The 11359-nt window shown below is 40.4% G+C and overlaps 1 protein-coding gene across 2 annotated transcripts; it reads left to right on the top strand.

The window, feature by feature from the left end:
- The first annotated feature begins 2887 nt into the window (after positions 1 to 2887).
- use1 (unconventional SNARE in the ER 1 homolog (S. cerevisiae)) lies at positions 2888 to 8690 on the top strand. Of its 2 annotated transcripts, XM_008290891.1 has the most exons (8): positions 2888 to 3001; positions 3728 to 3777; positions 4157 to 4235; positions 5334 to 5486; positions 5649 to 5664; positions 5771 to 5795; positions 5919 to 6081; positions 7211 to 8690. In XM_008290891.1, the coding sequence occupies exons 1-8, from the start codon at positions 2903 to 2905 to the stop codon at positions 7391 to 7393; spliced, it is 768 nt and encodes a 255-aa protein (XP_008289113.1). In that variant the 5' UTR covers positions 2888 to 2902; the 3' UTR covers positions 7394 to 8690. The 2 variants fall into 2 exon arrangements, with proteins under 2 accessions (XP_008289113.1, XP_008289114.1); XM_008290892.1 differs by lacking the exons at positions 5649 to 5664; positions 5771 to 5795 and having other exon boundaries at positions 5334 to 5511; positions 5903 to 6081.
- Positions 8691 to 11359: the final 2669 nt, after the last annotated feature.

Raw genomic sequence — 11359 nt, 5'->3', positions numbered from 1 at the left:
GCTGCTGTGTGTTTTCATCTGGTACGGTCCAAAGGTTCGGGCTTCAGAGGGCGGCGAGAAGAAAAAGGTCAACGCAAGTGATTAAAGACAGAATGTGGTTGCATGAAGGAATAGATTCTCCAGAAGTTAGTCTGCTCCCAAAACGACACCAAATGTGTATTAAACTTCACATTTAGACTAATTTAAAGAGATTTACATGAATGCTAAGTCGAATCCACAGACATTTTAAGTTCTGCAAAGTCCTCAGTGATGTTTTTCTGTGAAATTATTTGGAAGTTTTTTTTAAATTTCACCACAAGCTGTCAGAAACCTTTATCCACTCAACACAGTTACAAAAAACTAAAACTTTTATCCGTCTTTAGCTGTGATTTTAAAACATTTCACTGTTATTTTCACAAATTTTCACCGGGAAATTACATAACACCGAATAAAACCACAGAAAAAAATAGTTTGATCTTTAAAAAAATGCATTTTAAATCTGCAAATAATGTCAGCATCAAAAATCTGTAGTTTTAAAAATAGTAATTTTTACAAAGTATGATGACAAAATTACACTGTTCAGCTGTTCTTAAATCAGCTAAAAATGTCTTTATTTTACAAATATTTGCTGTTATTTCTACAGTTTGGGAACATTACAGTATTCCATCATCAAAAATCTGTCATTTTAAAAATAGGAATTTGTTTTTTTATGACAATTGACAGTAAAATGATGTTTTATCTGCTGTATTTAAATCAGGAAAAATATTTTGTTTTACAGATTTGTGCTGCTGGTGCCTTTGGAAGAAAAATTATCTCTATTACAGTTTAATAATATTTTATTGTTTTTCGGTGTTTTCTACAACTACAGATGACATCTGGTAAAATAACAAGAAAAAAAGTATTAAAAACAAACAAAAAAACAAAAAAAAAGAAAAACAAAAGAGGCCAAAACTTTAAATTATGTCCACGTCAAAAATCTGTGTTTTTATGAAGTAGTTCCTTTATATTCTAAAACCATAAACTTACGCTTCTCCTGCTTTTGAATCCACTAAAAATATCAACATCTTTATGATATTTGTCAGTACTTTCTCAGTATTCCACAGTTTGTTTGCTTTGCTGCCAGAAGTACAGTTTTCTTTACAGCGCAGTGAAATCGATGCTCCTGAGGGAAGAAGACGAGAGGGCGCCGCTCATCAGGACCAACCAGGTTTGTTTTGCAGCTGATGTCATGTGATTGCAGATTTAGTGAAGCTCCTCCAGACCCGCAGAGGAAAATATACGACTGTGTAGGTACATGAGTAGCACATTAACATTAGAATGTTAATAACAGGTTTCAGGTGTTCTTTCATTATGTGTCAGCTGAACAGATGGAAGTAAAGAAAAGGTAATGAAGGAGGAAAGTGGTTGCACAGTTTTATGAACTCTCCAGATGTTAGTCTGATCCAAAATGGTTAGCAGATATGTCAGTCTGAGTCAATTCAGACACAATTCAGGAAATATGTTGCTGCACCGTCTCTGAGTTTATTCAGAATTATTTATTTGGGACACAAAAGCTAATTTGTGTAAAATGTTTTTGGCTGAGGTTTGGGAAGTTTTTGTCTTTCAATTCTTGAAAAAACGCCTCATCTAAGATTTTAAAGGATCAATATCTCCAGAAATATAACTTCTACAGTTGTGAAACGTAGTGAAGATAAAATCGTTGCCATCAGGTTCAAATGAGCAAATGGCTCCAGTAGAGGAGAGATTTGAGAAAATTTCTGAAGAAACTTGAAGTGCACTAATGCAACCTCAACCTCTCACAGTCCTGTTATAATTAGCCTGATGAACAGTAGGAAGTGAAGGTTGCCTCTTCTGCAGATGACCGACTGCCTGTAAACCTGAAACTAAAACATCAGATTTTCACCCTGAGAAGCCTCAAGAAAAGATGTTTTCTAAACTGTTCCACTGCTACAGACCACCTAATGTGAGCTACAGCAAGAAAAAAAATATTCACAAAAACTGAAAAATGCAATTAAAAAATAACTAATTTAAAACAACAGTAATGGTAATGACAGTAAAAAACATTTTGATTTCATTGAATGTCCTGTTGCAATTTTAAATCGAATCAAAATTCAAAAAATGAACTCAAAAATGCAATTTAAAATATTTAAAAATGCTCATCTAAAAATGAAGATAATATATATTTTTCTTTCTTTTTTTAAAATGGATTGCTTTGCATTTTCTTCCTCTGTCTGATTTAATTAAATTCAACATTTTGACTCCAAAAAAATGTTTTCATGTTTGCATAAAGTCTTTTAAATTAGAGTTTTCTTGCAGCTTGTGCTTGATAAGTCTGCTGTTGGTAACGTTTCAGCTGTACACATCGGTATAGTAGAATAAATGAATAAAATATTAAATTAACATTTCAAAAATATTACATTTTAGTTGAGGTGAGGAAAACAGAGCTGCCACGTCACTCTTTTAACCCTAATATTTATTTTAATCAGATAATTTAGTGTTTTGTGGGGCTTTAACCATATTATTTTTAAAACATCTGGTAAATTCACCCCATAAATACCCTGCAGAGTCTAAACCTCAGTGCTTGTACCTGTTATATGATATATTTACATCATCATCTTATTTCTCTGCCACTGTGGATCAACACCAGCTGTTGGAAACGTGCTGCATAAACAACAGTGACTCGACTCTTTGTGGAATATCGTTTATATTTAAGTGGAATTATTTAATTTCTCTGCAAAATCAATTGAACTAGGAATATTTGCTTTAAATACAATTAATTTGCCCGCGTTTGCCACTAAATTTGTGTTTTATTTCACTAAATATTCCCTCGTCTCTGTTTTCCTGCGCTAAGTCGCGTCATGTGTATGCGCCGCCGCGTCTAAGCGTGACGTCAAACTGCCGCGACCGTGTGTCGGCTTCGAACATGGCATCCAGATTAGAGATCAATTTCGTCCGGTTATTGTCCCGCTGTGAGTCGATAGCGTCGGAGAAGCGGGTGGAGACGGAGTGGAGGCTGGAGAAGGTGAGATAAAGAGGCGCGGAGGGGGCGCGGGAGACTCGGAGCCGGTTGGGTTCGACCTTCAGCCGGCTAAAAGTTAGCTTGTTGTTGTTAGCCGCGTAGCCGTTAGCCACGTCGTCACTGAGAGCAGTGACAGGATTGTGTCGGAGGGTCCAGCTGAGGAGAAGCTGCTGCCTCCCGGACACGTTAGCAAATAAAACCCGTACCTGCTGGCCTGTCGAACCGTCTCTTGTTTGCTAACCTCTGTAAATGTATTCCTCAGCAGCATGAGCTTTATGGTACAAGCATGTAAAGGATCTGACTTCACTTTGCTCTCCAGTTGTTTACATGAAAACACAAACAGGCTTTTAAACAAGGCAGCAGCTTCAAGAAGGGAAACTGAGTGTTTAATACCATGTAGAGCCTTACAGGTGGAGCATGTTTAAATTAAAACAAAAATCTAGTGCAAATTCTGCAGGTTCTTTAAGAGATAAATAAAGTTATTACCAATAAATGGAGGATTATTGACACTTTATATAAATGAGGTACCACAGGGCAAAGGAGCAGAGAATTAAATATCAACAGGTAAATGGTACACAATATGTAAATATAGGGGTCAGTATTAATAGTTCTATACATTTATTGGTCTGTATAAACAGGTTTGTGGTTCATAGTGTTGCTCAGATTCATTAAACTGTAGAATAATCATATAAACTAAATGTGTGTCCCTGTTTCTGTTTCTGTCTCCAGTATGTCGGCGCCCTGGAGGAGATGTTGGTGGCTCTGAGGAAAAGCCCGAGGTAAAAACCGTTCTTGGTTTTCATACTGGGATCATTACATTTTCATAAAATTATTAAATAGTGAAGGAGTAACAGAACAACTTTATTTTCTACATTTGTTTTCAGTTGATATGAAAACTTTCTTTTCATTCATTTTCCTCCTAATATTTATAATTTCTCAGTTTCTAACAGATAATGCTGTAATTAACAGTTTATTACACTTTTAAACACAGATTATATTAAGATTGTGACTGAAAACACTTTGAATTAAGAGGCTGTTTTATGTATTTTTGGACAGAAAGTCCATCTCTGACTGATCACTGTGGTATCGTTCTCATGTTAAGTAAGAATAACGACAACTTTTATGCTTTGCTGACTAACTGACTGTGTCGTCTTCCAGCAAACCGACGCCAGAGGTCCTGACTGAATACACGAGAAAAGTAGATTTTCTGAAAGGACTTCTCGAGGCAGAGAAACTGGTCAGTGGCCAAACTTTATAGATTTCTTTTTGTCAATATTATGAACTGAACATGTTCACTTTAAAGGTCCCGTATTATCCAACAAGGTAACGAACGACCTCTCCAGAATGTGTCTGTTAATTTTTCTGCTCAAAGTCTGTTTAACCGGAGTTTAATCGTGTTCTGACAAGCTGTTTCAGTGTCTGTAGCTCTGAATGTAGACGAGCTGCTGCTAGCCCCGCCCCCTTCAGGAAGAACACTCTCTGATTCTGTGATTGACAGCTGACACAAGCCAGTGTGTGAGATCAGGACTTTCTAGAACTACTAACTTTCTGTCAGAGCCATCATTTACATGGACGTTTAAGTTTGTCAGTAAGCTGCACGGCTGTAGCTCGGAAATGAAGTGACTGCCGGTAGTCTGAATGAGCTGCGTTTTAGTTGCAGAAAACAGCTTTATAGTGAGTTTAGCAGAGTTAGAATACAGCTGATGTGAGCACAGAGAGCAGGAGAGAAGCTAACAGACGTAAACATCAGCTGAGTTTAGGCTGAACTGAAGCATAACATGAAATCACAGTCACCCACCAAGTCCTGGTTTAATATCGGTTTAAATTAACGTTTCCACAGAGCTCTGAATGTTCCTCAGCGCTACAGTTCCTACAGAGCTCAGGCCGTCAAAGCTAGTGCTAGCCACATTAGCCACACAGCACGCTAACAGCTGTGCGGACATTAGCATCAAAACGTAAAGTAATCCACTGGGTGTTCAGTTCCTCAGATGCTGGAAGTGCATGAAGACTCTTGTGTTCACTCTTGCAGCCGACAGCAGAACATTTGTCGAGCTTTAGAGTTAGCAGGAGGAGCTGAAGAAAGTAGATCAACCTGGTGGACTGAGAGGCATCAGAAGATTGGTTTACCTGAAACTATGCTGCGTTTTAGCTCAATTTTTAATCGTTTCTACATAAGAACTGAATAAAAATGTTAGAAGAATGGCAGTAGTCGGCATCTTTATATTCTCATAGCTTTTATTTTACATTTCTTATCTTTTAAGACACACAAAACACAGTATGAGTGGATTTACTCCAGTGTGTTCTGATCCCTTCACTGTCCCGCTCTCGTTCACAGTCTTCAGCGACAGAAAAAGCTTTAGCCAACCAGTTCCTCGCTCCCGGACGAACGCCCACGATAGCCAACGAGAGGATGCCGGCAACTAAGACGGTCCACATGCAGACGAAGGCCAGATGTACGGGAGAGATGAGGGACGAGCTGCTGGGGACGGTAGGAGGAGACGGAGATGATAGACGTTCACTGTTCTGCTCACAGCAGCTGTGACGCCTTCTGGTTCTCACGACTGCATTTTCACAATTAACTAATGTTTAATTTGAAAAACAGATTTACGTTGATTGATGTTTAACTCCTGAATGTTTTGTGTGATTACAGGGATCATCAGACAAAGGTAGGAGGAGCCTGAAGGCATCTTTCAATCAGACACAACGTTTTAAAATCTAATATTCTGCTAGAAAGCATCTTGTTAAAGTGGTTTTGTTCTTTTCTCTCTTCAGGAACATCGGACCTGAGAAACAGAAGGTACAACTTCACATGTTGTTGTTTTTCTATAATTCACCACTCATATACAAACTGAATGCTTGCATATTATAAATAAGTATATCCACTGGACTCCTGTGTTTAAAAAGTGTTGTCTCGGTGCAGATGTGTGCCTCTGGATGAGCGTCAGTCGGCCGCCGAGCTGGACGCCGTCCTGCAGCATCACCACAACCTGCAGGAGAAGCTGGCCGAGGACATGCTGAACCTGGCCCGGAACCTGAAGAGCAACAGTCTGGCAGCGCAGAACATCATCAAGCAGGACAACCAGGTAGCCGGGCCGGTGCAGCCAGAGCTGCTGAGCTGTAGAGTCTGAAACTACCAGGAGTAGTTCTCACCGATCAGAGTGGTCACAGTGCTGAATGTGTAGCAGGAGAGCAAGTTTGGTTCTGTTAGACCTCATCGCACACAGATGTGGTTTAAATAAAGACAGAGAAATAAAAAATGTAAAAGATAAAACACAAGATAGAGCGGTGCAGACAAGATAGATGAAATGCAAACAAGTTTTATAGTGAAATAAGAAAAATTAAAACATTATTTAAGAGCAGTGGACAAAGGAACTACTTTTAGGTTAGTTTTGGCTAAATTTGGGAAAATATAAGTGGTTGTTTTTTGTTTTTGTTTTTTTAAATATAATATTCCTCTTCATGCTTCATGTCTTTGCTGCTTGTGGCCACTAGTGGGCAGCAAAAGGCAGTTAATAGTCACCACTGGGAGATGTTTACAGGGTTTGTTTTAATATCTAAATCTAAAGGTTAGATTAATTTAACGTTTGCAGTTTTTACTCTGTAGATTGATCATTAAACAACAGAAAACGTCCAACTTTTCACTATAGATACACCATTAAATAACAGCAAATGCTCTTTTTAAAAAAAATCATAGATTCAACATTAAATGAAAAGAAAAGTGTTCTGTTTTTACTGTAGGTGCATCAATAATTCATTTTTTTAAACTGTTCTATAGATGCACCATTAAAAGCAGAAAATGTTCTGTTTTCACCATCGACACATCTTTTTAAAAAACTCTACATTTGAATTTATTTTTCCCCATAGAGTCACTATTCTATTAAATAACATGTTTTACTGTTGGTGCATCATGAGTGTAGTAGAAAAAAAATCCCTTTTTGCTATGAATGCCTTAAAAAAAAAGAATGTTCTGCTTTTTATTACAGAAGGACTTATAAAAACCAGAATTATTTTTACTATAAACTATCTAATAAAATACAGGAACCGTCGTGTTGCTGCTTTAGACTGTGAACTCTGATAATTCACAGAAAGTTACAGGACAAGGTGCAGATAGTAAGCTTTATTCCTAGAGCTGTTCTACGAGTGTCTCAATAGAAGACATATTAGTTATTTATTCATCGTGGTACTCACATCTGTTTCCTCTCTGCTGCTCAGACTCTGAGCCAGTCGATGCGTCAGGCCGACATGAACTTCGAGAAGCTGAAGACGGAGTCGGAGCGGCTGGAGCAGCACACCAAGAAGTCCGTCAACTGGCTGCTGTGGCTGATGCTCATCCTGGTCTCCTTCACCTTCATCAGCATGATCCTCTTCATCAGAATCTTCCCCCGACTCAGATGATGGCGGCGGCCCAAACCCCCCGAACTGTTCGTCCGACGGCCCGCTGCGTCCGCCGCGGCAGTGGCCTCGCGGGCCTCCGTAGATCAGCAGCGTCCAGATCAGTAGCGGTCAGAACCAAAACGGCTCAGTTCGACCAAACGTTTGCACTTTTTGAAGCTGACACTCTGATGCGAGTTGGGTTTGAAGCATCAGCGTTCCTTTTGTTAGACAGCAGGACACGATTGGAGGTGGAAGAGTCTTAATACGCAGACGACAGCCTTAATTATCTTCATCCTCTTCAGGTCGGTTTGCACTTTGTCAGAAGAGTCCCAGAGTCGTCTTTCTTTAGCACGTTTATGTCCACCGGGTCTGATCAGACAGCAGCCGTCCACCACCAGACCCAGTTCTGATTATTTCAACAGTGAATCCAGGTTTAAAATCAACATTTCTACGACTTTAAAGATTCAAATTTTACCTGCAGACAAATTAAAAGCAGCTCAGACAGAATTCATGTTTCTGCTGAATTGTCTGGATTGTGAGACTTTAGATTTGTTTGACCTTAAAGAAAAAAAATCAGATTTTCCGGATTCGATATCTCCAGAACTGTAACATTAAATTAGTTTTGGATGCAGACGTGTTAGTTTTCTGTCCATAAAAGTGATTTAATGGCTCCAGCAGAGGCCACATTTTTAATTATCGGCTCTTAAAAAGTTCAACATTTTCAAATGAAGCTGCTTTTGTGACCCCAGAAAGCTCCTGTGTATGTGGATGTGTTCATATTTCCAGTCTTTGGTCGACGTTTCTCCAACTTTTAGGACGTCTACCATCAGTGGAGGCTGATGTGAGGCAGGACGAGGCGACTGGATGTGCTAAAGTACAGGATGAGCTGGTTTAACACCATCTGAACGTTTAGTAAACGGTTTGTTTCGCTCTGTAATGTCGCTGTAAGCAGATATTTTTGAAGCGTTTGTTAATGAATACTGTCATGGAGGAGCTCATAACTACATGATATCTGCTCGTAGCTGCACCAGAGTGTGTTTTAACCCCTTAATGACGTGTTCAGGGTGTTAAAGTGTCACTAGCACGAAGCAATACGACAAATACTTGATTTCATTTTCCTGCCTGTGGAGGTTTGGAACCATCCTCTGTCGGGTTTTGTCCTCGGTTCTGTGAAGATGTTTGTAGAAGTGAAGCAGCTGCTGTTCAGTGTCTGTCATGTTCATTCCTGTTTCAGATTCATCATCACGACGTGTAGAGAGAGAGCTGTGTGTCTGTAACGTCACCGCAGAGTCAGAAGAATTAAAGTATTTCAATTTACTGTCGTTGTTTGTCGTTAAAATCAAGACAATCTGAAAAAAGATGAAACCTGAAAATATCTGCAATGACTTTAGTTTATTTAATGAAGTCCTTCAGAGTTTTACTTTCATGGTGAGAATAGTTTTAGAGTTACAGGCCCTAAAAGTACATAGAGGAGGGCAGAATTTAATGCTTTTTCATTATTTTTCCATCATTTCTGAGCCTCAGAACTAAACTCTCAGGGCTCATGTGTGACGGTGATTGATCAGAACAAGTTCTAGACAACAGAAGGACCTTTTACCTCCAGAACCTACCAGGACCATCTCATAGATGAATCATTTCCTTGGATTTCAAGTCATTTTGGGAAAGCTTTTGTCATTTTGGACAGAGTTAGAGTCATTTTTGACAATTTTAGAGTCATTTTGGAAATGTTTTGAGTCATTTTAGACATTTTTTTGGAGAAGTTTCAGGACCTTTTGGACACTTTTGAATAGTTTTGGGCACATTTGAGGTCATTTTGGACGGGGGAACTCTGAAAAGTGCATTCTGGGTAAACTTTCAAGGCTCATGTGTGATGGTGGTTGGTCAGAACTAGTTCTAGACAATGAAAGGATCATTTTGTAAACACATTTGACACCAGGATCATCTCATTCTGCAGCAAAACATTTTTTTTTAAGAACGTCATATTTAAACCTGTGATAGAGCTGAGTGAGTCTCTGCACGGATTCAACACGTTCAAGTTGGACCTCCACCTTTTGCTGCTGTCATCAGCAACAAGTGTGGTTTTGAGAGCAACACAAAGTCAGTCAAAACCGAACCAGAATCCTGACAGAACATCACAGTTGTTCACAGTCTGAGGACGGAAACAGAAGAAGGACTGAAGACTGTCAGGAGAATCTAAATAATCTGGTTTGGTCAGTGAGTTATCTCTGAGCTGCTCTATAAAACATGTTTCTCCATTTCAAAGCCAGAAGATGCTTTCAGGAGCGTTAAAATATTAGGACATTATTTACCCACGGAGTGAATCCTGTCTATAGATTATCCTGGTGTCAAATGTGGGTAAAAATGATCCTTTCATTGTCTAGAACTTGTTCTGACCAACCACCAACACACATGAGCCTTGGACGTTTACCCAGAATGCACTTTTAAAGTTTCTCTGGTGGATTATCAGAAAACGCTGATTGTTTCTGTGACTTCATTAAACTGCTTCAGACTCAAATTTGTTTCTAGAAAAACTGAAGAAAAGCCAGATTTAGTGTTCAGACTGTGACACCTGCAGATGATTTCAAACTGATCTGGTTGCAGTTTTTAACAGAACTCAGATGTCTTTGTTAGCTTTTAAAATGTTGTGTGTTTATCTGCTGAACTGATGAAGCTAAACTTCAGCCTCTCTGCACCTTTAGTGTCTGAACATATCCACAGAGTGAAGCTCAACCCTAGAGAACTTCATTAAACACACTAAAGTTATTGTACATTAAACCTCATGTGATTCTAAGGAGGTGGTTTCTCTGACTGCCACCCAACAGCGCCCCCTGTGGGTCCATCAGTAACCCTCCTGCAGTACCGCCCTGCAGCCAGCAGGCGTCACTCTCAACCTTCCAGTGTGAACATGAGAACGACCTCCGTGACCCCGGTGGCCTGATCGAGCCCTGATTCCCAAATTAACCGTCCTGCTCATTTAGCAGCGCTGCGAGGACGCCGTGAGGCTAAATAAAGGTTCTGTAGGAAGCGCTCAGCGACACCAAAACGTGTCCGTCGGCTTTTTCTTCCTCCTCAACTCGACCTGTTCGGTGTCACGAGTGTTTCCTGCAAACAGAAGAAGAAGAAGAAGCTTCCAGCGGGTTCGTGACGCGCTGCGAGCTCCGGCTGCCGTCGGTGGAGCTTGTCCAGGCTTGCAGCGCTGCCTCCGGCCCTTCCTCTGCCCCACCTCAGACCTGCCTGCTGAGTATTTTAGGATCCCTGGGGGGTGTTTTGCTGCTGGAAGCCCAAGTATGCAGGCCACCAGGAGACCAAATGAGGCAGCGCCGGGTCGCCGCTTTGATCTGCCGCCGGGGTTCTGGGTCCCTCCGGATCGCCGTGGCCACGTTCCACCTTGGTCTGGTGGAGCTTCAGCCCCTCAGATGTGTTCAGTCAGAAAATACCTCCATTAGCAGCTCCTTCGACCTCTGACCCCAGAAACCTGAATGGTTCCTTCCTGGAGTCTCCTCGACGAGCTGAAAATAGCGGCGGACCTCCAGCGCTGCTCCAGGACGTGTTCTTTAAAATTAGACTAATCAATCTGGACCCGCCTCCTAAAAAGGCCTCATTTAGAGAAACTATCAGACAGCTGGACTCCAGCAACACTTCAGCTTTATAACCACGCTGCACTGCTCAGCTCCAGACGGGTGAACTCTGCTTTTCACTCCAGACTTTTGACAGATGATGACAGATTTTAGGAATCATTTAATCACTTTTTGCACCTGGAAAAACCTCTATGTAGACATTTAATGGTTCAGTATCTCCAGAAATCAAACTCTCACGGTCGTTAAACGTGTTGAGGACGCAGACAGAGAAGCTCACAGCAGATCTAAGCGATTAAATCGTTCCACCAAATGACACATTTCTAATTAATTTTCCTTGAAAATGGAACAAAAGTACACAGATTTTCCCTTTAAGGTGTTACTGAGGCCCCAGAAAGTCCCTCTAAGCGTA

This window comes from Stegastes partitus, unplaced genomic scaffold, assembly GCF_000690725.1.
Source record: "Stegastes partitus isolate 25-593 unplaced genomic scaffold, Stegastes_partitus-1.0.2 Scaffold702, whole genome shotgun sequence".
Lineage (NCBI taxonomy): Eukaryota > Metazoa > Chordata > Actinopteri > Pomacentridae > Stegastes > Stegastes partitus.
This window is presented reverse-complemented; position numbering and strand designations above follow the sequence as displayed.

What these genes read in the sequence shown, in the direction of transcription:
- use1 (XM_008290891.1), top strand. Translation starts at nt 2,903, where the DNA reads ATGGCATCCAGATTAGAGATCAATTTCGTCCGGTTATTGTCCCGCTGT. An exon ending in CGGAGTGGAGGCTGGAGAAG is followed by an intron (nt 3,002 to 3,727) that starts GTGAGATAAAGA and finishes TTCTGTCTCCAG; the next exon opens with TATGTCGGCGCCCTGGAGGA. An exon ending in TTCTCGAGGCAGAGAAACTG is followed by an intron (nt 4,236 to 5,333) that starts GTCAGTGGCCAA and finishes TCTCGTTCACAG; the next exon opens with TCTTCAGCGACAGAAAAAGC.